The sequence below is a fragment of the Myxine glutinosa genome, chromosome 10, assembly GCF_964187855.1.
Source record: "Myxine glutinosa chromosome 10, kmMyxGlut1.1, whole genome shotgun sequence".
In the NCBI taxonomy this organism is placed as follows: domain Eukaryota; kingdom Metazoa; phylum Chordata; class Myxini; order Myxiniformes; family Myxinidae; genus Myxine; species Myxine glutinosa.
In genome coordinates this window covers 44,917,675-44,944,994 of record NC_136270.1, presented here as the reverse complement: position 1 = coordinate 44,944,994, position 27,320 = coordinate 44,917,675, and the positions used below count along the sequence as shown (strand labels likewise).

General features: G+C 41.6%; 3 protein-coding genes across 3 annotated transcripts; 2 read left to right on the top strand and 1 right to left on the bottom strand.

Annotated features, from left to right (window-relative positions):
- Positions 1 to 531: 531 nt before the first annotated feature.
- On the bottom strand, positions 532 to 1,659 carry LOC144894142 (uncharacterized). Its single transcript, XM_078786229.1, has 2 exons — positions 817 to 1,659; positions 532 to 671 (listed from the first exon to the last, which is right to left on the bottom strand). The coding sequence occupies exons 1-2, from the start codon at positions 1,165 to 1,167 to the stop codon at positions 648 to 650; spliced, it is 375 nt and encodes a 124-aa protein (XP_078642355.1). The 5' UTR covers positions 1,168 to 1,659; the 3' UTR covers positions 532 to 647.
- A 15,439-nt stretch (positions 1,660 to 17,098) lies between these two features.
- LOC144893942 (uncharacterized) lies at positions 17,099 to 18,108 on the top strand. Its single transcript, XM_078785185.1, has 4 exons — positions 17,099 to 17,267; positions 17,357 to 17,421; positions 17,599 to 17,756; positions 17,864 to 18,108. The coding sequence occupies exons 1-4, from the start codon at positions 17,121 to 17,123 to the stop codon at positions 18,106 to 18,108; spliced, it is 615 nt and encodes a 204-aa protein (XP_078641311.1). The 5' UTR covers positions 17,099 to 17,120.
- Positions 18,109 to 19,059: 951 nt separating this feature from the next.
- Positions 19,060 to 23,571, top strand: LOC137418858 (uncharacterized). Its single transcript, XM_078785184.1, has 13 exons — positions 19,060 to 19,199; positions 19,281 to 19,432; positions 19,565 to 19,734; positions 19,824 to 19,888; positions 20,066 to 20,223; positions 20,331 to 20,509; positions 20,858 to 20,922; positions 21,723 to 21,874; positions 22,007 to 22,176; positions 22,266 to 22,330; positions 22,508 to 22,665; positions 22,773 to 23,005; positions 23,530 to 23,571. The coding sequence occupies exons 1-13, from the start codon at positions 19,060 to 19,062 to the stop codon at positions 23,569 to 23,571; spliced, it is 1,749 nt and encodes a 582-aa protein (XP_078641310.1).
- Positions 23,572 to 27,320: the final 3,749 nt, after the last annotated feature.

Sequence of the window (27,320 nt, the reverse complement as noted above, 5' to 3'; positions counted from 1 at the left end):
TACATCCTTGATTTAGGAGACATACTAGAAACTACAAAGATATATAATTAATTATTCCCTTCGTGAAGGAGGCGTTTGGCGACATGTTTTCCCTGTACGTGGGTCGCGAGCATTTTATCTACTGTCTGGCACATACATTCAAGGACTTGTTTACTGGGCTAAGGATCCACCCTGTACCTCGAGTCTCGAAAGCACATTTTGTCCCCCCCGCCTCTGCCTGCAGCTGAGTTCAAATCAGTTTTCAGAAGCACGATATATAATTTCAGATGTTTATGATCAATTGAGTCATGGGGTTTAAACCCCAATGGCTGACAGTTCCTTCCTTTGTCTTTACAAGACAACTCCTTGGAAAGACACCGTATACCTAGTGGTTAGCATCCCAATTAGTCACATGCCAGGCGCGACACAGCGTCACGCATGCTCAAGAAAGATATCGGCCCTAACTGGCCGTCTAACATTCAACGCATAAATTGTTAGCCATAATTCGCGACGACGGCGCCTGGTCAAGAGATTGCTGCCGCCCGGCCGGATTCCGAATCCACCCTCGCAGCGGCGTAGGTGCGACCCGGTTGCCAGCCAGATTTAGGGCCCTCCTTATGCAGGCGTGGTCCTCGCGAATCAGGGCAAACAATCGACGTCCAATGCCATCAAGCCTTGTACATGTGATTGCTCTGTGGAAGAAAAGGAGGCACATTCGTCATCACCAATATCCATCTCCTCATAATCACAAATCTCCATCTCCACATAGTCTGTGTCAACGTCAGTATTCAAAGTGTTGGGTGTTTTAAGCTGAGACGATCCCAAAGTGGTTGTTACGGGTGGTGTAAGTGGTGGTGAGGGTGGTTCTCCCGGATACATGTTTGCCATCCGCTCCTTACTGCTGGCATAATAGCAATAACCTTTAAAAGAACCTACACTTTCTAAATCACAGGTATAATCATCCCAACTAAAATAATCATTATCAGAATCCCAAGCATCAATAGGTTCATCGATTACCCCACATACTCCTTCCTTTTCTGCCAACAACATATCCAAAGCCACTTGATTCTGCATCACCATCGTTCGCATATGCACTAATTCGTTTTCCAATTGTAGTTCTGCGATTCGGGTTTCGTTTCCAATTCGTTCCATTACTAATGCGAGACTATCTATTCGCCAATCATTCATAATACATAAGAGGCGTTAGCCAGTACACGCAAGGGGTTTGCCACACAAGTATCACAGTCATCACAAAAATCAATACAGGCATCAGCCAGTTCCCACAAGGGATTTTTCAACACAAGTATCACAGTCATCACAAAAATCAATACAAAATTCTGAAGCGCCGGTCACATCTGCCTTGTTGAAGGACCCATTCAGGTCGACGGCCTCTATGGTCAAGATCATGGTCTTCCGACGGCGGTTTCTTCATTGTCCATCCTGAAAAATACTTTCTTACACACACCATGATCAAATTCCTAGCCCCCCGTCCCACCAATTGGCATTTAGTTACCTTATCTCTCAGATGGTTGGCTTATTCATAGCCGCATTTCCTGTGTCGTGTCTGGAAATTCGAATGCCATATTTACTTTCACCAATTTCCGAAAATACCTTCCTTTTAATCATCTTCCCTACATCTAATAATACATGATTTACCAACCATTTCCCCCCCAGTGCAAGCCAACCTCTTGTATCACCTTCTTATCACGGAACAACAGTCCATAACTAACCACTTTCCTTTATTTCCTGCCTTTTCCATTAACTTTTATAACCTTTTCCTCCACTTTCTCATCAATTCCTGCAGTCACCTGTCATTGACAAATAATCCATCTGATTCGACTTTCCACTCCAATCATCTTTGCACTTTCCATGACCTTCTTCACACTTCCTTTTAAACCTTTTCTTCAGACACAACCCACATGAGTTATGAATACAATTTCCCTTTTCAGGCACGTGTCTAGCCACTCACAAAGTGTCCATAAGACAACGTCATCATATTTCACACCTCAGCTTTCGAGACCACCCAGGGGTCCCTTGAGAGATGCATCCTAATGTTAATCAGCTCTCGAGAGCTCAATTTTGAACAGGGGTAAAACCAGCAATACTCAATTCTGCCGAGCAAGAGGCCAGAGCAGTATCACTCCCTCTTCCCTCTGCCCACCATAACTGGCAGACAGACAATGGCGAGCCATAAGCCCCAAAATGACATTGCACGAACCCTTTCAATATCTGTCTAAACCTACTGCCATTTAACGACGCTTCCCAGATGACGGCTCCCATACACTATTCTGTCTGTGAATTGTTGCATCCCACAGATGCCACGATTATTTGAACAAACTCATTTTCCTAATCCACCCTTTCAATTTTCATTTCAATTTAAAGTCAATCCAATGTCCTCTAATACCTCTCTTAGCATCCCATGCACCTGTTGCAGACACCTGTTTTAGCCTCTGGCCCCAGATAACTCTCTGCCGGTAGACCTTAATGGTTTGGTCGCCATATGCATATGTCTCCGTGTTCGCCCATGCCCTCATGTCCCCAGTGCTGGCAAAGCGGTATATTAAACTAAGTGTGATTGCCACCCCTAACAGGCGGTGGTGCTGCATCCTCGATATGTGGTGGTGCGTTTGAGGTGTCTGTGTTTGTGGGTATGGCCAACTTACAATGTGTGGCATGTACCCAGGACGACTTGCCCTCACAAAACACCGCTGTTGGTGTGATCAGAAGAACTTGGTATGGCCCCGTCCACCTTGGTTCGAGCGCAGTCTTACGGGTGAAATGCTTCACCAGCACGTAATCTCCTGCCTCGAAGGTGTGGATAGGCTTGCTTGCTGGCTCCGGCAGGGCCTCCCGAACGCGTTCATGTATGCTGCGCGCCACATGGGATAGACCTATGCAAAACTTTAGAAGCATGTCATCCATGATAGGTAATTCAAGGGCTGCCATATCCACTGGCGCCGATACCGGCAAACTCATGGGCCGACCCATTAATATCTCGTGCGGAGAGAGACCAGTGGTGCGCCCTGGAGTGGAGCGCACGCTCATTAACGCTAGCGGAAGGGCCTCCGGCCACTTGAGGCCTGTCTCGTCGCAAATCTTTGCCAACTTACCTTTCAGTGTGCCATTCGTTCGTTCTACAAGTCCCGCCGATTGTGGGTAGTAAACACAGTGGAACGACTGTATCACTCCCAAGGCCTTTAACACGGCTTTAATGACGTCACCTGTGAAGTGCGCGCCCTGATCGGATGACACTTTCTGCGGGACACCGAATCGACATATAAAGTGCCGCAAAAGGCACTTGGCCACCGTTATAGCGTCAGCCCTGACGCATGGGTAGGCCTCCACCCACTTGGTGAACATGTCCACCACTACCAGTACATGCTTAAAGGACATACAAGGCGGTAAATTGAAAAAATCGAACTGGATATGACAGAACGGCCCGACGGGAGCCGGGTGACCCGCGTTGTGGCGGCGTCTGGGGGGTGCCCCCCTATTATGCCGTTGACATATAGCGCACGAGCGACAGACCATGGTAACCGCAGCCAAAAGGCCTGGTGCTGCCCAGGTGGAAGTGACCTGCCTCATCACCCCCCTATGGCACACATGGCCATTTTGATGCGCCATGCGTGCCAACCATGGCAATAAAGCTCGCGGTGCCACGGGTTTGTCATTAATCGTCCACATTTGTCCTTCTGCGGGGCGTTGAGCTCCCAATTTAATCCAATCTTGATGTTCTACGTTTGAGGCCGCGGCTTGTAATTGTATTACATCGAACTCTGTAGGTGCGGATGTCGGAACGTCTGTCTGGGCGGTCGCTTTAGCGCCCTGTTTGCGCGTAACTACTGGCATATTATACCCAATCTGTTGGTTTGCCGCTTGTGCTGCTGCTTCGTCGGCTCGGGCGTTTCCACGGGCCACAGCGTCGTCTGTACGCTGGTGACCTCGGCATTTAACTACAGCTATTTCACGTGGAAGCATAATACTATGAAGCAGATTACGCACTAAGTCCCCATTTTTAATGAGTGCTCCCGCTGAAGTGAGGAACCCTCTCATTTTCCATATGGCCCCTTTGTCGTGGACCACTCCGTGTGCGTATGCCGAGTCAGTATAAATTGTCACTGCCTTTTCCTCGCTTACTTCGCACGCTCTCGTGAGTGCGTACAGTTCAGCTTGTTGTGCTGACCAGGTGGGCGGGAGGCGGCCGCTTTCGACCGTCTCCGTATCCGAGCATACTGCGTACCCAGATAACAGGGATCCGTCCCAAGCCCGTTTGGCTGAACCATCGACGTAATAGGTGTGATCGGCTTCCTGTAGCGGTGTGTCCTGTAAGTCGGGCCTTACCGTGGATATTAATTGGACCACGTCCGTACAAACGTGCGGGATTCCCTCCTCCTTTGTTGGCAAAAGTGTCGCTGGGTTAAGAACGGTACACCGCATCACCGTCACGTTGGGTGCCATAATTAATGCCGTTTCGTATTGCATCAGTCGAGTGGCTGTGAGATACTGTGTGTTTCGCTGTTGTAGTAGCGTATGGACGCAATGCGGTACCTGTAAAAGGACCGGATGTCCCATAACTATGTCGGCCGTCCGCTCAACTGCGTATCGGGCAGCCGCCACGGCTTGTAAGCACAGCGGAAAGCCTTGTTCTACCGCATCAAGCTTTTTGCTGAAATAGGCTACCGGACGTTCCCTATCTCCATGAGTCTGAGTTAACACGGATTGTGCGAATCCCCCTACTGCATGGGTGAAAAGTGTGAAGGCCTTTTTATAATCGGGAAGGCCCAAGGTTGGGGCCGTTACCAGGGCTCGTTTGAGTCCTTCGTAGCAGCGTATTCGATTGTCCGTCCAGTTCACCATCCGTGGCTGGTCGTTTTTCGTCGCCTCATATAGAGGTTTTGCTAGTAACGCATAGTCAATTATCCATGTACGACAATACCCTGCCATTCCCAAAAATCGCAACGAACACACTAACACTTCACTGTTATCCTTCACTTCACTTCAAAATTTCACTGTTATCCTATCAATACCTGGACATTTTTTCCCTTCCTTCCTAGATACGCGAATTTCACACCAGTATAAACCCACTGGAAAAATTATCTGAAAAATAACGAAATCGTCTCCAAGTTCTCTAACTAATCTCCATCCGCCATCACCAACTTTACCCTCCTATGCATTTTGCCTTAGGTTTTAGAACCTAGAGTCTACCAAAAACAACAACTAGCCTCCCAAAGCCATTTCCCTGCAAGAGCGGAGGTTAGCCTTGCGGTCCACATGACAATCTTCTTCATTTTGCTCTATCACCTCCCTTTGAGCAATAATTTAATTGATGTGATTCCCACATACCTGGTGGAGTTCTGTTCACCTCGTCTGCAGAGCCGTGATCCAATCTTCACCAGCCCCCAATCACCTTCTTATCACAAAACAGAAAACGACCATATACTCAGAGTATATGCCATATACTCAGAGTGAGACCCGAAAATCAAGCAGACAGACCGACAATCGAACCTGTCTTTCGACACTGCCGAACGACAAGTCTGCAGACACTGAGGGAGTGACATTCGACCCCCAGTAGATACCGCGGACACCGCTTTGGTTCGCACCTGCAACTCCATCACGCCTGCAACTCCCTCAAAATCAGTGTTCAGAGACATGACTCCATGGACAGCCAGAAAGCCAGACAAATACGGACACACACACACAGAGATAGACACAGGTGGGTTATCGCCTGCATTCTGTACAAATTCCATGTTCCTGTCTATAAGTTGGCCCATCAAGTGTAACCCCTTTCACAAAACCTTTTCTGAGGGTCAAATGTGACAGACAGACAGACCGGCAAATAGGCAGGGGCAAATCCCGAGGCCCCAGACACCATCACCACACACATACCCCGCATCACATAGGAGTATCAACATTTGTCATAGGAGTATCAGCTTGAAATATACACCCGCTCTGATCCTCCAGAGCTGAGGAAACCAGCCGACCTGAGCCGGTCAGCAAATGCCATATGTCTTCGTCCCAAATCGAGGGCAAATTTTCACAATGGCAAACAATTAATATATTGTCCACATTCATCTTGGTCACCCCAACCCATTCTGGCTCTCCCCAAGAGCTCTGTGTCCGGACAGACAGACAGATAAACAGACCGGGTGAAACCATAACCATCCATCCTTCCGATTGGACTCACGTCAGCATCACATGTCATTCTTGCCTTCATTCAACGCATTCTGCCATCCCAAGTCGGCCAAATACAAGCCCCGGCCATGCCGTTGAATAAACACCCAGTCGGTTGACAGCCTATCATTTTTGACTTTCACTCCCATTCTCCCTTGCTACATTTGGAGAGCCGTTAATGTGGGGATGTAATTGAACACTTGTTTTAAAGCCCTGTCTACACATGCTCTCCATAACATACTCATTATTTCCTGCCAATTTTACTCATCCGGATTGCCCAACGCCTGTAGGCAATTTGGGGAACCCCTTGTCAATCCATGACACACTTCAATGCCTCACACAATAAACACAAATACACGCTGCAATGACAGATCATTCATTCCCTTATACACAAATACCATGTGACTGACCCTTTATTCTCCAAAAATCACATAAATATTTTCTATTTCCACATATAAGAAATAACCAATATCTCCCTTGAGATACAAACAAAAACGCTTCCAACTCTAGCATCCCAAAGTCTTCCTTGGAAGCATGCTCGACAATGCAGCACCGCTTCCACTCAGCACACAACATACCTGTGCTCACTCCAACACATCCAGTGCGTAGCTTAACTTAAAATACTCATCGTCCTACCTTTCTTGGGCTAGTCCCTCCTGGTAGTCCTAAGATCGGGTCGCCCCCCGATCCCTAACCTTAAACGCAGTTCTCACGCCGGAGTAACTTAACACCTATTATTATCTATCACGGCACACCTGAGCACACCTGAGCTCCTCACCACATACAAGGCTTTCATCCGCAGCTCAATGGAATACTGTTCTCCCCTATGGGCCGGTGCTCCTGCCTCACACCTAGCTCGGCTTCACGCTGTTGAAACCAAAGCTTTCAGAATTATTGGAATCTCCCGCGATGAAGCTATCTCTGAGGGCCTTTCACTCACTCACCGCAGGCAGGTAGGTGGTCTTTCTGTCTTCTACCGACTCCTCTCCGGCCTTGCACCCCCAGCTCTCTCTGTGCTCTGTCCCCCAAATATTCCTACAGGTCGCACAAGATCTGCCAGCAACCCTCTGATGGTTAAACTGCCGAAATCTCGGCTCTCCGCTCACCTTCACTCTTTCATTCCTCTTTTCTCCCGCCTCTGGAACAAACTCCCTCACTCCCTTCAATCCCACTCCTCCCTCCAGGTCTTTAAAACAGCTGTTCACCACCATCTCTTATCTTCCCCCATCCAAAACCTTGATCTTTTCTACCCCCGCTAATTCACCCCAGATCCACCTTGTTTGAAATTCCAACTTCTTTCCTGGAAGTCCTGGCAGTGTCCATATGTTTTATACCTCTCCCACTGCCCCCTTCCCACGCCCCCCCCCAAAGCCCTCGCCCTCTCTCAGATCTCTCGATGTCTCCATGTCTCTCGGTCCCTGCTCTCAAATGTTGTGTTTGTGTCCTTCCCCCTCTCTCCCCATCTTGTCTACCGCTCCCTATGTTATATGTTTTATGTGTCGGTTTGTCTTTCTGTGTGTTCATGTGATTAATGTTCGCTCTTTCACGAGCCTCGATATTGTATACAAAAAAAAAAAAAAAAAAAAAAAAAAAAAAAAACCCACATATGGGTCTACCTGCTTCCCACGCAGGAAGCTTACCTGAGGGATATCCCTCCTTATCTCGGGCGCCCTGTATAATCGATTCATTACCCACTGCTGCTCTGGTTTAAACTAAATATGGTTCGGAATGCAAGCCAGGTAGTACAGCCGACAGAGGTCCACACGTCCAAAGTAAGGCAGGAGGCTTCAATTTCGATGTGCAAAAATGCTTACCCAAATTTGATGCCGGCAGGCCTCCTTCCCGACCTGGAACGTGAGGGTCCACCTCGTCTGCACACTTGGATGATCCCACTTCTGACACCAAAATTGTCGGTCTAAGACCTCAAGGGAAGGAAGAAGAAGAAGAATCAGAGCAACAATGTTTAATAAAATCGATTACAAACACACAGTGTGGAGCAAGGCTCGAGAATGCACCGCCTAACACGCAGCGGGCAATTCCTCAAGACACTCGCTGAAAAATAAGTAAAAAGGCATTTCATTTATAGCAAAATATCAGACAAGAATCTGCGCTAAAGACATAGCAAAACCTGGGCCATAAAGACCCACCTTCCCTCGTCCCTTCCTGAAGAAGGCCAAACTTAGACAAAAAGATGTAAGCATAGGATAGGCTGAGCCTTTTTGGCTCTTTATCTAAACATATCAGACCCGAGCGCAGGCCGAAGAAAATATTCTCATACACTAGGCTAAATGGTAGATGAATGATTGGATACACGTGCTGAATACAATAACAATCAAGGATATGTAATGTCTATATTTCTTTCCAAGGTTGGTTACATCCTTGATTTAGGAGACATACTAGAAACTACAAAGATATATAATTAATTATTCCCTTCGTGAAGGAGGCGTTTGGCGACATGTTTTCCCTGTACGTGGGTCGCGAGCATTTTATCTACTGTCTGGCACATACATTCAAGGACTTGTTTACTGGGCTAAGGATCCACCCTGTACCTCGAGTCTCGAAAGCACATTTTGTCCCCCCCGCCTCTGCCTGCAGCTGAGTTCAAATCAGTTTTCAGAAGCACGATATATAATTTCAGATGTTTATGATCAATTGAGTCATGGGGTTTAAACCCCAATGGCTGACATACATACATACATACATACATACATACATACATACATGCACTGTAAAGAAGAAAGGTGCATCCAACCAAAATGTATTAAGACCTAATTTGGCAATTTCGTAAGAAACCAACGAGAAGAGGCCCAGTCTCTCGCGATGTTTAATCCATGTGTTCTTACATCCATGTGTTCTTATTACATGTTGAAAACTCCTATTAACTATATGAAACCCAAACAGTCATGCGAAAGCCTTGAATTCTATTTACTGAACTTGAACCCATAAACGAAACAAGGTTTTGCAATGGATTATTGTTGTTTGTAAATAAATTGAGAAAGCTTATTAATGACCTACTTTTCCTACATCTACGACTAAGCCTGGTGTTGGCTTTACGGTTAAGGTTGCTTCCTTTAAATCTTCGGGTCTCGAGTTCGAGCCCCTGCTGTGCCGTTAAATAACACCAGGTGAGCTTACTCAGGCTGTCATCCTTCCAAGATCAGCAAAATGAGTACCTGCTTGTTGGGAGCAGGGGGCACTGCATCAGCGGCACAGACGCGCTCCCAGCAATGATGCAACCAGTATAACTGATGAATAAGCATCTTGGTGATCAGCATCAAATACATGACGTGGTATTTGCTTTAAAATCAATGCATCTTACGAATGTCTTGCAGCAAAATCCACGTCCACAGAGTCGACCGCCCTGATTTCAGCAGGAGTAACATCACCATTGACTCCGAAGACAACATTTTCCACAACAGGTACATAAATATTTACTTTATCAAAACAAATGAAATATCCTCACCAAAAGCAAGACAATCTTCTTCTATATATATATATGTATAAAAGAAAGTTTTTGTTTGTTTGTTTGTTTGTTTTTTATTTGTTTGTCTGCATGCGCTAATCTCCTGAACGGTGAAAGATATGAGTAAACCTCTGAAACAAAAAATGTCGGGACGGGCCCCGGGAAGGTTATCGGCAAGGTGGCGAGACCGGTCGAGGCCGACTCAGCCGGGCTGGGCCCATTTCGCAATAAATCTTCTTCTTCTTTAAAAGTTCTCTTGAAGTACAACTTATGCACTTAATAGGAATATCTGACTGATTGCAACACATGCTTTAAAAATTCTCTTGAAGTACAACTTATGCACTTAATAGGAATATCTGACTGATTGCAACTCATCGTTGAGCACAAACTGATACTGGGCTCGCGTCAGACCTATGTACAGAAGATTAAATTCATTCAAAAAGAACCTGGGCCAACCCCCCCCCCCTCCTCTCCCCCTCCCCTCCCCTTCCCCCTCCTCACCTCCCCTCCCCCCTCTCCCCCTCCCCTCCCCTTCCCCCCTTCCCCCCCTCACCCCCTCCCCTCCCCTTCGCTCCTCCCTACCCCTCCCTCCTTCCTCCCTCCACCCTCCCCCCTCCAACCACACTCCCCCCTCCCATCCCTCTCCCTCCTCTCCGCCCTCCCCCGCCCGGCAACGCCGGGTACTTCTGCTAGTCTTCTATATATATCAAAGAAAGTTTTTGTTTGTTTGTTTGTTTGTTTGTCTGCACGCGCTAATCTCCTGAACGGTGAAAGATAGGAGGAAACCTCTGCAACAAAAAATGTCGGGATGGGTCCCAGGAAGGTTATAGGCTAGGTGGCGAGGCCGGTCGAGGCCACCTCGGCCGGGCTGGGCCCATTTCGCAATAAAGTTTCTTCTTTCAAAATTCTCTTGAAGTACAACTTATGCACTTAATAGGAATATCTGACCGATTGCAACACATGCTTTCAAAATTCTCTCTCGCGGGGCCCGACAGAAGAAGGAACAAGGAATCGTTGAGTACTAACTGATACGGGGCTCGCGTCAGACCTATGTACAGAAGATTAAATTCATTCAAAAAGAACCCAGGTAACGCCGGGTGCATTCAGCTAGTTATTTATAAAAATGGTTTTTTTCACTTCATCATATTAATATGTTTTTTCTATTCATCTTCTTTTGCGACTTTCCTGAGGAATTAACTATTTTGTTTGAATGTTATAACGTGTGTTGTCGGTGAAGTGTCTCTACTTGGCTTCTTTGTACACTTCTCCAGTGTTTGCCCTTATCTCCAAAGATTAATTTGACGCCAGACAATTACAAATGAAAAACCACACTTCAGTGCCCTCCATAAGTATTGGAACAATGAAGTTAACTTTGTAAATATTGCCATATACTCAAGAAAATTGGATTTGAGATTAAAATATGAATATGAGGAAAGAGTACAGAAGCTCAGTTTTTATTTCTTGGTATTTCTATCAAAGGAGGCGTAAGCACCCCTCCCTTTATATAAGGGATCGTTTCTCTGAATGCACCTTTTACATGGGGACTGAAAATTAATTTCTCGGCCTCTGGACGGAATCAGCTGCAAATTTTAGTAGTAAATGCTTTGCACGTCAAGGTGATAAGTTCCAAATTTCAGCAACGTCCGTCTCCGCATTCTTGAGTTTTATTTAGAAAACCCTCAAATTCACGTTGGTGTCTGTCAGTCCATCCGACCGTCTGTCCAAAATGTGTTGGCGCTCATTTATCAAAGGCTATACATTGAAACTAGCTGAAACCTGGAATATACATCGGCCAATCGCTCTAGTTAATTACTTTCAAAACAAATTCCACATAAGTGCTATAGTTTTTGCTTTGAAATTAAATATATATAAATATGCTCTGCTTGACGTTTGTTTGTTTATTTGTTTGTTTGCTCATTAAAGGTTGCAGAACTAAAAGTGGATTCATTTGATGTTAATCCCAACCGCAAGTCATTACATATATATATATACACACATAGATACATACATGCTTTATACCTCTTATTACCTAAAAAACAACTAACTTGCTGGCCCAATGGCCTCATGGATAAGGCATCAGACTCCCAAGCCCATCTGGGTTGGATATTTGGGTTGGGACCTTTTCTATGCCCCTGGCATTTTCTCCAATAATGAATACTAGCCGAAACCCGTGGAGCATCCACGGAAGGGAGGATGTGGTGTATGGATAGAGTGTACCATTATGGATGGCATAGGGGATTTGCTTGTCCGAGTAAGAGTTAGGAAGAAAGATGAGAATGAAGAGTGCGTATATGAACAACGATCGCCGACACCGGCACAAATGCATGCTCTGGATTGTCCACTCAGTGGACGGCTTGCTGTCGCCTTCGACTGTCCAATCAGATGAGACAGCTGGCTTAACGTCCTCTGATGCGACGTCACACCTGCGAGGTATCAGGAGGCGGGAACCGAATCCAAAACAGAAGCTAAAGTAAAGACCATCGGAGATCTCCTGCGGCAGCATTTCTAACCGATGTGGTAAAGTACAGTACGTACAGTAAAGGACATTCTCATTGATCCGTTGATTAACTATAACTGACCTGTGCCGCCCTGCTGTAGCTTGACATGTTAGCAGGTACTCTGACCTTTTTCACAACTTCAAATGGCATTTCATAAAATCCTGCTGTGACTCGACATGCGCCGCACCATAATCATTGGCTCATAAAACCCGACACTGCTACAGAGGATTATACTACCACCGGAAGCCGGCACTTGGTTGTCCACAGAGGGAGGGAAGAAACACACCATGTGGAATGAAAAACAAAATGCTTTAAAATATTCAAGAAAGAAACATTTTTTTTCATTTAATATTCCGTAAGTATTTATTGTACGACTAACGATTGTCAAAATAAGAACCTGCTTTGGGCAATCGCACACTATACCGTCGAGGCCGCTTTTACAGAATAAGAAGGAAATAATTAAATTAATGCTTTCCTATTTACATCGTTGAGTCAATACGTCAAAAAATCATTTTTTAAACCTGTAATCACTTGTTGTAGGGAATGCAGATTTGACGATCAGCTGATTTATGTGTGTGTGTGGGTGTGTATTTTAGACTTGGACAATATAAGAAGGAAAATTGCTTTGCAATACATGCCCATTTGCAAGTTTCCGATCAATATCAGTAAGCAGTAAGCACGGCCCATTATTTAATGGCACCACTCGACTGTCCAATCAGCGGACGGCTCGCATCGCCTTCGCCCAGCAGACGCCAATACGATGGCATCGAAAGATGGCGTCGTATCGGGGGTTAATCGGATGCTTTTGGGCCCCAACGTCGGCTAATTCAGATTTTTCGAGTCTGGCTGTACGTGATAAACAAAGAGCGCGGTTCGTAGATCGTAAATCCATTAGTGCCGTGGGCATCGGGTCACTGGGTGCAGCGTAAAAGGGATAACAAAGTCGAGTCCTTACGCTATTATTATATAGATGTTTTACCATCATGTAACAATAGCACTTTTCATGTTCAGCAAAAGTATGCTCGATATGTTCAATTTATCTTGCTTCATGTTCACCTTTTGAACTCAGATCCAAATTTCTTAAGTACAAAGCAATCATAACAAATTTGACTTCACGGTTCCAATACTTATGGAGGGCACTGTATAATAAGCTTGACCAACATGTCATCTTATTCCCCTGGACTTCAACAGGACATTCTGTAACTTACTTTTCACATCATTTGCAGTGGAAACAAAAAATCTGCTCATTGGTCAATTTTGCCTTCATCAGCATAAAGTGAAAATATGTATATTAATATTGACAACACTTGGAAACAACTGCATGTGGTGTGGTCTTACCTTTTTCATTGACAGCCACTTTGTTACTTTTCTCCCATTGGTTCGACAGGGTCTGAGACACAATATCCCACAATAACAGAAGATCAGATAGTGGTGGACACACCTCCCCCTGACACTGGTGAGCCTCCTGGAACCAAGGGTTTTACTATTGATTTCATAATCTACAATCACAACTTCTCTGCTGATCTGGCAAATAGCAATTCATCACTTTATCAAGAATACCAGGAAAACATAACAAATCTGGTGAGTTCTTCAAAAGGCATCACTGGATATTGCATCGTCACAGCAGATTTACTGTGGGAAATAAATATCTTAATTGTTTTGTGCCAAACAGTTGGAGAACCTTTTCGATGATCAGCTAAACATTACAGAAACACAATGCGAAATCTTCAATTTCAGGTAAAATAAGCACATCTACAGATCATTCAGCTTGGCATGATTGCATTGATCAATGTGGGGGTCATGCCAAATAACCCCAGGCAGAGCTTTGACAATTGATTAATAACAAGCATAAGAGATACAATGTGTTTGATTCATGACAAACATTTGGCATTTTGTGATATTGCACTTTGTTGGGAATGTTCAACGAGTATGATGTTGTCCTCAAAAATATATATCAAACACAGGTGGAAATATATATCTCTGTTTGGGATCATTTCATTTTTTATAGTATTTTAGAATTAATTTTGTTATACATCATTACAAGGATTCTAATACAGCTGTTTTTGGGTAAACCACAGCACCGGACCGTTAAGAGTGCAGAGCCTTTGCTATCTGACGGACACGATCGTGATCAATGCTTCTGCTGTGGAAGCAGCTTTTGTCAATGGCACGAACCAGCGCAATAACCTTGGTGATTACTTATTAAGACAGCCTGAAGAATCATCAATAAGCTCACCAACCACTTCACCAACCTCTCCATTGACAACATCAATTCAAATCATCCGGACATTATTTATCAAGTTCACTGTGGTCAACCACACGTTCTCTCCTGACCTGGACAACAAAAGCTCTCCACTCTACAAGGAATACACCTCCAGCATCTCCAAAGAGGTAAGAACGGAACAATGACAATACTTTTTATCTCATAATTTATAACGACACACAAATATCGTTCATTTGTCGTTAAATATCATTTTCAGCTGGAGGACCTTTTCAAGAAAGAGCTTGGAAACGAAACTCAAAACTGCACCGTTGCACGATACTGGTAAGCACGACTTGGTAATTGTGATCGGTGATTAATATCAATGATTTATTCAGAAAAGGAAACATGAAAATAACAAAATGTGTCACGGCAGAAAGCAAAAAGGCAATGTGGTGTCATGGCACACGTAGTATTTTCATTTCAGGTCACAAATATTGCATTAAACAAATACCATTGCAGGTCTGGTCCCTTGGTTGTTGTGGGACGTTGTGATTTTCTCAACACATCTTCCCTGACCGAGTCTGAAGTGAAAAAGGCATTTGATGTCGGCACACACAACCACGACACGCTTGGGCCTTACCTTCTGAAAAATGACTCTGCTGACACTCAAGTCACAGGTGCAGACAGTTCTACATCAATAATATTTTATTTCTGGGTGTGTGTTTCATGAAATGTTCAACAAAAAGGAATCTCTTTTCTTGATATGAATTTATATACATTGCAGTTTATGAACCGCAGCCACCAACGCCACAACCACCAACACTGCAGCCAACAACAGCACAACCAATGGAGAAGCAATCATTTTACCTGGAGTTCACCGTGTTGAATCGGACATTCTCAGAAGACTTGGACAATGCCAGCTCTACTTTGTACCAGAATTACAATTCAGATATCAGCAGCAAGGTGAAACATTCTGTCAATGACACTCTTTCCCATGACAATGATTTTTCTCCCATCGTATTAAAATTATTTTTCACCCATCGTATTAAAATTGTTTTTCACCCATCGTATTAAAATGATTTTTCACCCATCGTATTAAAATGAGTTTTCACCCATCGTATTAAAATGATTTTTCACCCATCGTTTGAAAATGATTTTCACCCATCGTATTAAAATGAGTTTTCACCCATCGTATTAAAATGATTTTTCACCCATCGTATTAAAATGATTTTTCACCCATCGTATTAAAATGATTATTCACCCATTGTTTGAAAATGATTTTCACCCATCATATTAAAATGATTTTTCACCCATCATATTAAAATTATTTTTCACCCAACGTATTAAAATGATTTTTCACCCATCGTATTAAAATGATTTTTCACCCATCGTATTAAAATGATTATTCACCCATTGTTTGAAAATGATTTTCACCCATCATATTAAAATTATTTTTCACCATCATATTAAAATGATTGAGGTTGTCACGTGAGACTTTACGGTAAAACATTTATGAACTGATTTTGCACGTCTCAAATTAACAACTTCATTAATTTTATTCAAGAATCAAGGAAAACTCACAAACAGTGGATGTGTCGATCAATGATGATTGTTGAAAATTCTTTTAATTTCAGCTCGAAGATCTTTTCAAGAAACAGCTTGGGGATTCGGCACAAAACTGCTCAGTTACAAATTTCTGGTAAGTGAAACTAAACACGAGGAACACAGACAAAATCTACACCTGCTGCACATCAGTGGACATTTAAACAATGTATTTGTATTTCCAATAAACACGGATAATCGTTTGTCAGTGTCTGCGGGAAATTCAAACCCTGTAAGTGAACGATCTTAACGCTCAGTTTTTGTTCCATGTTCATTTTTATTTTGCTGTGCATGAGCACCATATTCCTCCTCTTCTGCACGATGATATCAAGAGCTGATACTCTAAGTTCCCCGCCTTTGGGTGAAAAGAGGAATAGATCTGTAGAATATGAACGTAAACCGTGAACGGTTTTTGAAATATCATTCATACAAGTCAAGCTTCTAAGATGGTTGCCATTGCAATCACAGCCGTGATCTAATAAGGTTGCGATAACGTCATGAGGAACACTTGTCAAAATGTTTGACAGGTTCGAAAAATCACGTACACAAAAGTACATTGACACGTGATCGGTTGGTCGGACGGAGCTCATTTCAATGCCGTCTCCGACTTTCTCAATTTCAAAAAATGATCGACAATTCATGATGGACAACAATTGGTGGTCGACAATTACAAAAAATGACTGCACATTGTCGAATTATGGGAGTAAACAATAGTGATGGTGATGGACAGAAGATAACACAATGTGCTTTCAAAATTGATGCATTTAATCAAAGAATATATTCCATTTGCTATTCTACAATCCTTGAGCATTGCTGGTCTTGTCTGCAGTGATCCTTTTATTGGATTATTTTTTGGTATAATTTATATTTGATTCTGAACTCATGTGTTCTTCTCAGGTCTGGTCCACTCATAGTGGTAGCACGCTGCTCTTTTGACAACACCAGCCAGGTTAATGAATCAGTGGTGGAGGAAGCTTTCAAAAGGGGAACGAATGAACTGCAGAACCTGGATTACTACGAGCTTGACAAAACCTCGCTCACCGTTTCAAGTATGTAATTTGTGGAAATGCATGATTTATTGATTTACCCAACATTCTTGTATTTTTATGGTTCGTAAAACCAATGAGGTTCAGGTCAAAAGCGTTTAAATAACATTAACGAAGAAAAAAACGTGCATTTAGTTCCAGAACCACAACCTCCAACAATGGTACCGAGTACGACACCTGCAGCAGTCAATATCATCCAGACATTATTTATCAAGTTCACTGTGGTCAACCACACGTTCTCTCCTGACCTGGACAACAAAAGCTCTCCACTCTACAAGGAATACACCTCCAGCCTCTCCAAAGAGGTAAGAACGGAACAATGACAACACTGTTTATCTCATAATTTATAACGACACACAAATAACGTTCATTTGTCGTTAAATATCATTTTCAGCTGGAGGACCTTTTCAAGAAAGAGCTTGGAAACGAAACTCAAAACTGCACCGTTGCACGATACTGGTAAGCACGACTTGGTAATTGTGATCGGTGATTAATATCAATCATTTATTCAGAAAAGGAAACATGAAAATAACAAAATGTGTCACGGCAGAAAGCAAAAAGCCAATGTGGTGTCATGGCACACGTAGCATTTTCATTTCAGGTCACAAATATTGCATTAAACAAGTACCATTGCAGGTCTGGTCCCTTGGTTGTTGTGGGACGTTGTGATTTTCTCATCACATCTTCCCTGACCGAGTCTGAAGTGAAAAAGGCATTTGATGTCGGCACACACAACCACCATACACTTGGGCCTTACCTTCTGAAAAATGACTCTGCTGACACTCGAGTCACAGGTGCAGACAGTTCTATATCAATAATATTTTATTTCTCGGTGTGTGTTTCATGAAATGTTCAACAAAAAGGAATCTCTTTTCTTGATATGAATTTATATACATTGCAGTTTACGAACCGCAGCCACCAACGCCACAACCACCAACACTGCAGCCAACAACAGCACAACCAATGGAGAAGCAATCATTTTACCTGGAGTTCACCGTGTTGAATCGGACATTCTCAGAAGACTTGGACAATGCCAGCTCTACTTTGTACCAGAATTACAATTCAGATATCAGCAGCAAGGTGAAACATTCTGTCAATGACACTCTTTCCCATGAAAATGATTTTTCTCCCATCGTATTAAAATGATTTTTCACCCATCGTATAAAAATTATTTTTCACCCATCGTATTAAAATGATTTTTCACCCATCGTATTAAAATGATTATTCACCCATTGTTTGAAAATGATTTTCACCCATCATATTAAAATTATTTTTCACCATCATATTAAAATTATTGAGGTTGTCACGTGAGACTTTACGGTAAAACATTTATGAACTGATTTTGCACGTCTCAAATTAACAACTTCATTAATTTTATTCAAGAATCAAGGAAAACTCACAAACAGTGGATGTGTCGATCAATGATGATTGTTGAAAATTCTTTTAATTTCAGCTCGAAGATCTTTTCAAGAAACAGCTTGGGGATTCGGCACAAAACTGCTCAGTTACAAATTTCTGGTAAGTGAAACTAAACACGAGGAACACAGACAAAATCTACACCTGCTGCACATCAGTGGACATTTAAACAATGTATTTGTATTTCCAATAAACAGGGATAATCGTTTGTCAGTGTCTGCAGGAAATTCAAACCCTGTAAGTGAACGATCTTAACGCTCAGTTTTTGTTCCATGGTCATTTTTATTTTGCTGTGCATGAGCACCATATTCCTCCTCTTCTGCACGATGATATCAAGAGCTGATACTCTAAGTTCCCCGCCTTTGGGTGAAAAGAGGAATAGATCTGCAGAATATGAACGTAAACCGTGAACGGTTTTTGAAATATCATGCATACAAGTCAAGCTTCTAAGATGGTTGCCATTGCAATCACAGCCGTGATCTAATAAGGTTGCGATAACGTCATGAGGAACACTTGTCAAAATGTTTGACAGGTTTGAAAAATCACGTACACAAAAGTACATTGACACGTGATCGGTTGGTCGGACGGAGCTCATTTCAATGCCGTCTCAGACTTTCTCAATTTCAAAAAATGATCGACAATTCATGATGGACAACAATTGGTGGTGGACAATTACAAAAAATGACTGCACATTGTCGAATTATGGGAGTAAACAATAGTGATGGTGATGGACAGAAGATAACACAATGTGCTTTCAAAATTGATGCATTTAATCAAAGAATATATTCCATTTGCTATTCTACAATCCTTGAGCATTGCTGGTCTTGTCTGCAGTGATCCTTTTATTGGATTATTTTTTGGTATAATTTATATTTGATTCTGAACTCATGTGTTCTTCTCAGGTCTGGTCCACTCGTAGTGGTAGCACGCTGCTCTTTTGACAACACCAGCCAGGTTAATGAATCAGTGGTGGAAGAAGCTTTCAAAAGGGGAACGAATGAACTGCAGAACCTGGATTACTACGAGCTTGACAAAACCTCGCTCACCGTTTCAAGTATGTAATTTGTGGAAATGCAAGATTTATTGATTTACCCAACATGCTTGTATTTTTATGGTTCGTAAAACCAATGAGGTTCAGGTCAAAAGCATTTAAATAACATTAACGAAGAAAAAAACGTGCATTTAGTTCCAGAACCACAACCTCCAACAATGGTACCGAGTACGACACCTGCAGCAGTCAATATCATCCAGACATTATTTATCAAGTTCACTGTGGTCAACCACACGTTCTCTCCTGACCTGGACAACAAAAGCTCTGCACTCTATAAGGAATACACCTCCAGCATCTCCAAAGAGGTAAGAACGGAACAATGACAATACTGTTTATCTCATAATTTATAACGACACACAAATAACGTTCATTTGTCGTTAAATATCATTTTCAGCTGGAGGACCTTTTCAAGAAAGAGCTTGGAAACGAAACTCAAAACTGCACCGTTGCACGATACTGGTAAGCACGACTTGGTAATTGTGATCGGTGATTAATATCAATCATTTATTCAGAAAAGGAAACATGAAAATAACAAAATGTGTCACGGCAGAAAGCAAAAAGCCAATGTGGTGTCATGGCACACGTAGCATTTTCATTTCAGGTCACAAATATTGCATTAAACAAGTACCATTGCAGGTCTGGTCCCTTGGTTGTTGTGGGACGTTGTGATTTTCTCATCACATCTTCCCTGACCGAGTCTGAAGTGAAAAAGGCATTTGATGTCGGCACACACAACCACCATACACTTGGGCCTTACCTTCTGAAAAATGACTCTGCTGACACTCAAGTCACAGGTGCAGACAGTTCTATATCAATAATATTTTATTTCTCGGTGTGTGTTTCATGAAATGTTCAACAAAAAGGAAACTGTTTTCTTGATATAAATTTATATACATTGCAGTTTACGAACCGCAGCCACCAACGCCACAACCACCAACACTGCAGCCAACAACAGCACAACCAATGGAGAAGCAATCATTTTACCTGGAGTTCACCGTGTTGAATCGGACATTCTCAGAAGACTTGGACAATGCCAGCTCTACTTTGTACCAGAATTACAATTCAGATATGAGCAGCAAGGTGAAACATTCTGTCAATGACACTCTTTCCCATGAAAATGATTTTTCTCCCATCGTATTAAAATTATTTTTCACCCATCGTATTAAAATGATTTTTCACCCATCGTATTAAAATGATTATTCACCCATTGTTTGAAAATGATTTTCACCCATCATATTAAAATTATTTTTCACCATCATATTAAAATTATTGAGGTTGTCACGTGAGACTTTACGGTAAAACATTTATGAACTGATTTTGCACGTCTCAAATTAACAACTTCATTAATTTTATTCAAGAATCAAGGAAAACTCACAAACAGTGGATGTGTCGATCAATGATGATTGTTGAAAATTCTTTTAATTTCAGCTCGAAGATCTTTTCAAGAAACAGCTTGGGGATTCGGCACAAAACTGCTCAGTTACAAATTTCTGGTAAGTGAAACTAAACACGAGGAACACAGACAAAATCTACACCTGCTGCACATCAGTGGACATTTAAACAATGTATTTGTATTTCCAATAAACACGGATAATCGTTTGTCAGTGTCTGCGGGAAATTCAAACCCTGTAAGTGAACGATCTTAACGCTCAGTTTTTGTTCCATGTTCATTTTTATTTTGCTGTGCATGAGCACCATATTCCTCCTCTTCTGCACGATGATATCAAGAGCTGATACTCTAAGTTCCCCGCCTTTGGGTGAAAAGAGGAATAGATCTGTAGAATATGAACGTAAACCGTGAACGGTTTTTGAAATATCATTCATACAAGTCAAGCTTCTAAGATGGTTGCCATTGCAATCACAGCCGTGATCTAATAAGGTTGCGATAACGTCATGAGGAACACTTGTCAAAATGTTTGACAGGTTTGAAAAATCACGTACACAAAAGTACATTGACACGTGATCGGTTGGTCGGACGGAGCTCATTTCAATGCCGTCTCCGACTTTCTCAATTTCAAAAAATGATCGACAATTCATGATGGACAACAATTGGTGGTGGACAATTACAAAAAATGACTGCACATTGTCGAATTATGGGAGTAAACAATAGTGATGGTGATGGACAGAATATAACACAATGTGCTTTCAAAATTGATGCATTTAATCAAAGAATATATTCCATTTGCTATTCTACAATCCTTGAGCATTGCTGGTCTTGTCTGCAGTGATCCTTTTATTGGATTATTTTTTGGTATAATTTATATTTGATTCTGAACTCATGTGTTCTTCTCAGGTCTGGTCCACTCGTAGTGGTAGCACGCTGCTCTTTTGACAACACCAGCCAGGTTAATGAATCAGTGGTGGAGGAAGCTTTCAAAAGGGGAACGAATGAACTGCAGAACCTGGATTACTACGAGCTTGACAAAACCTCGCTCACCATTTCAAGTATGTAATTTGTGGAAATTCAAGATTTATTGATTTACCCAACATGCTTGTATTTTTATGGTTCGTAAAACCAATGAGGTTCAGGTCAAAAGCATTTAAATAACATTAACGAAGAAAAAAACGTGCATTTAGTTCCAGAACCACAACCTCCAACAATGGTACCGAGTACGACACCTGCAGCAGTCAATATCATCCAGACATTATTTATCAAGTTCACTGTGGTCAACCACACGTTCTCTCCTGACCTGGACAACAAAAGCTCTCCACTCTACAAGGAATACACCTCCAGCCTCTCCAAAGAGGTAAGAACGGAACAATGACAATACTGTTTATCTCATAATTTATAACGACACACAAATAACGTTCATTTGTCGTTAAATATCATTTTCAGCTGGAGGACCTTTTCAAGAAAGAGCTTGGAAACGAAACTCAAAACTGCACCGTTGCACGATACTGGTAAGCACGACTTGGTAATTGTGATCGGTGATTAATATCAATCATTTATTCAGAAAAGGAAACGTGAAAATAACAAAATGTGTCACGGCAGAAAGCAAAAAGCCAATGTGGTGTCATGGCACACGTAGCATTTTCATTTCAGGTCACAAATATTGCATTAAACAAGTACCATTGCAGGTCTGGTCCCTTGGTTGTTGTGGGACGTTGTGATTTTCTCATCACATCTTCCCTGACCGAGTCTGAAGTGAAAAAGGCATTTGATGTCGGCACACACAACCACCATACACTTGGGCCTTACCTTCTGAAAAATGACTCTGCTGACACTCGAGTCACAGGTGCAGACAGTTCTATATCAATAATATTTTATTTCTCGGTGTGTGTTTCATGAAATGTTCAACAAAAAGGAAACTCTTTTCTTGATATAAATTTATATACATTGCAGTTTACGAACCGCAGCCACCAACGCCACAACCACCAACACTGCAGCCAACAACAGCACAACCAATGGAGAAGCAATCATTTTACCTGGAGTTCACCGTGTTGAATCGGACATTCTCAGAAGACTTGGACAATGCCAGCTCTACTTTGTACCAGAATTACAATTCAGATATCAGCAGCAAGGTGAAACATTCTGTCAATGACACTCTTTCCCATGAAAATGATTTTTCTCCCATCGTATTAAAATTATTTTTCACCCATCGTATTAAAATGATTTTTCACCCATCGTATTAAAATGATTATTCACCCATCGTATTAAAATTATTTTTCACCCATCGTATTAAAATGATTTTTCACCCATCGTATTAAAATGATTATTCACCCATCGTATTAAAATGATTATTCACCCATCGTATTAAAATGATTATTCACCCATCGTATTAAAATTATTTTTCACCCATCGTATTAAAATGATTTTTCACCCATCGTATTAAAATGATTATTCACCCATCGTATTAAAATGATTTTTCTCCCATCGTATAAAAATTATTTTTCACCCATCGTATTAAAATGATTTTTCACCCATCGTATTAAAATGATTATTCACCCATTGTTTGAAAATAATTTTCACCCATCATATTAAAATTATTTTTCACCATCATATTAAAATGATTGAGGTTGTCACGTGAGACTTTACGGTAAAACATTTATGAACTGATTTTGCACGTCTCAAATTAACAACTTCATTAATTTTATTCAAGAATCAAGGAAAACTCACAAACAGTGGATGTGTCGATCAATGATGATTGTTGAAAATTCTTTTAATTTCAGCTCGAAGATCTTTTCAAGAAACAGCTTGGGGATTCGGCACAAAACTGCTCAGTTACAAATTTCTGGTAAGTGAAACTAAACACGAGGAACACAGACAAAATCTACACCTGCTGCACATCAGTGGACATTTAAACAATGTATTTGTATTTCCAATAAACACGGATAATCGTTTGTCAGTGTCTGCGGGAAATTCAAACCCTGTAAGTGAACGATCTTAACGCTCAGTTTTTGTTCCATGTTCATTTTTATTTTGCTGTGCATGAGCACCATATTCCTCCTCTTCTGCACGATGATATCAAGAGCTGATACTCTAAGTTCCCCGCCTTTGGGTGAAAAGAGGAATAGATCTGTAGAATATGAACGTAAACCGTGAACGGTTTTTGAAATATCATGCATACAAGTCAAGCTTCTAAGATGGTTGCCATTGCAATCACAGCCGTGATCTAATAAGGTTGCGATAACGTCATGAGGAACACTTGTCAAAATGTTTGACAGGTTTGAAAAATCACGTACACAAAAGTACATTGACACGTGATCGGTTGGTCGGACGGAGCTCATTTCAATGCCGTCTCTGACTTTCTCAATTTCAAAAAATGATGGACAATTCATGATGGACAACAATTGGTGGTGGACAATTACAAAAAATGACCGCATTGTCGAATTATGGGAGTAAACAATAGTGATGGTGATGGAGAGAAGATAACACAATGTGCTTTCAAAATTGATGCATTTAATCAAAAGATATATATTCCATTTGCTATTCTACAATCCTTGAGCATTGCTGGTCTTGTCTGCAGTGATCCTTTTATTGGATTATTTTTTGGTATAATTTATATTTGATTCTGAACTCATGTGTTCCTCTCAGGTCTGGTCCACTCGTAGTGGTAGCACGCTGCTCTTTTGACAACACCAGCCAGGTTAATGAATCAGTGGTGCAGGAAGCTTTCAAAAGGGGAACAAATGAACTGCAGAACCTGGATTACTACGAGCTTGACAAAACCTCGCTCACCGTTTCAAGTATGTAATTTGTGTAAATGCAAGATTGATTGATTTACCCAACATTCTTGTATGTTTATGGTTCGTAAAACCAATGAGGTTCAGGTCAAAAGCATTTAAATAACATTAACGAAGAAAAAAACGTGCATTTAGTTCCAGAACCACAACCTCCAACAATGGTACCGAGTACGACACCTGCAGCAGTCAATATCATCCAGACATTATTTATCAAGTTCACTGTGGTCAACCACACGTTCTCTCCTGACCTGGACAACAAAAGCTCTCCACTCTACAAGGAATACACCTCCAGCATCTCCAAAGAGGTAAGAATGGAACAATGACAATACTGTTTATCTCATAATTTATAACGACACACAAATAACGTTCATTTGTCGTTAAATATCATTTTCAGCTGGAGGACCTTTTCAAGAAAGAGCTTGGAAACGAAACTCAAAACTGCACCGTTGCACGATACTGGTAAGCACGACTTGGTAATTGTGATCGGTGATTAATATCAATCATTTATTCAGAAAAGGAAACATGAAAATAACAAAATGTGTCACGGCAGAAAGCAAAAAGCCAATGTGGTGTCATGGCACACGTAGCATTTTCATTTCAGGTCACAAATATTGCATTAAACAAGTACCATTGCAGGTCTGGTCCCTTGGTTGTTGTGGGATGTTGTGATTTTCTCATCACATCTTCCCTGACCGAGTCTGAAGTGAAAAAGGCATTTGATGTCGGCACACACAACCACCATACACTTGGGCCTTACCTTCTGAAAAATGACTCTGCTGACACTCAAGTCACAGGTGCAGACAGTTCTATATCAATAATATTTTATTTCTCGGTGTGTGTTTCATGAAATGTTCAACAAAAAGGAAACTCTTTTCTTGATATAAATTTATATACATTGCAGTTTACGAACCGCAGCCACCAACGCCACAACCACCAACACTGCAGCCAACAACAGCACAACCAATGGAGAAGCAATCATTTTACCTGGAGTTCACCGTGTTGAATCGGACATTCTCAGAAGACTTGGACAATGCCAGCTCTACTTTGTACCAGAATTACAATTCAGATATCAGCAGCAAGGTGAAACATTCTGTCAATGACACTCTTTCCCATGAAAATGATTTTTCTCCCATCGTATTAAAATTATTTTTCACCTATCGTATAAAAATTATTTTTCACCCATCGTATTAAAATGATTTTTCACCCATCGTATTAAAATGATTATTCACCCATTGTTTGAAAATGATTTTTCTCCCATCGTATTAAAATGATTTTTCTCCCATCGTATTAAAATTATTTTTCACCCATCGTATAAAAATTATTTTTCACCCATCGTATTAAAATGATTTTTCACCCATCGTATTAAAATGATTATTCACCCATTGTTTGAAAATGATTTTCACCCATCATATTAAAATTATTTTTCACCATCATATTAAAATGATTGAGGTTGTCACGTGAGACTTTACGGTAAAACATTTATGAACTGATTTTGCACGTCTCAAATTAACAACTTCATTAATTTTATTCAAGAATCAAGGAAAACTCACAAACAGTGGATGTGTCGATCAATGATGATTGTTGAAAATTCTTTTAATTTCAGCTCGAAGATCTTTTCAAGAAACAGCTTGGGGATTCGGCACAAAACTGCTCAGTTACAAATTTCTGGTAAGTGAAACTAAATACGAGGAACACAGACAAAATCTACACCTGCTGCACATCAGTGGACATTTAAACAATGTATTTGTATTTCCAATAAACACGGATAATCGTTTGTCAGTGTCTGCGGGAAATTCAAACCCTGTAAGTGAACGATCTTAACGCTCAGTTTTTGTTCCATGTTCATTTTTATTTTGCTGTGCATGAGCACCATATTCCTCCTCTTCTGCACGATGATATCAAGAGCTGATACTCTAAGTTCCCCGCCTTTGGGTGAAAAGAGGAATAGATCTGTAGAATATGAACGTAAACCGTGAACGGTTTTTGAAATATCATGCATACAAGTCAAGCTTCTAAGATGGTTGCCATTGCAATCACAGCCGTGATCTAATAAGGTTGCGATAACGTCATGAGGAACACTTGTCAAAATGTTTGACAGGTTTGAAAAATCACGTACACAAAAGTACATTGACACGTGATCGGTTGGTCGGACGGAGCTCATTTCAATGCCGTCTCCGACTTTCTCAATTTCAAAAAATGATCGACAATTCATGATGGACAACAATTGGTGGTGGACAATTACAAAAAATGACTGCACATTGTCGAATTATGGGAGTAAACAATAGTGATGGTGATGGACAGAAGATAACACAATGTGCTTTCAAAATTGATGCATTTAATCAAAGAATATATTCCATTTGCTATTCTACAATCCTTGAGCATTGCTGGTCTTGTCTGCAGTGATCCTTTTATTGGATTATTTTTTGGTATAATTTATATTTGATTCTGAACTCATGTGTTCTTCTCAGGTCTGGTCCACTCGTAGTGGTAGCATGCTGCTCTTTTGACAACACCAGCCAGGTTAATGAATCAGTGGTGGAAGAAGCTTTCAAAAGGGGAACGAATGAACTGCAGAACCTGGATTACTACGAGCTTGACAAAACCTCGCTCACCGTTTCAAGTATGTAATTTGTGGAAATGCAAGATTTATTGATTTACCCAACATTCTTGTATTTTTATGGTTCGTAAAACCAATGAGGTTCAGGTC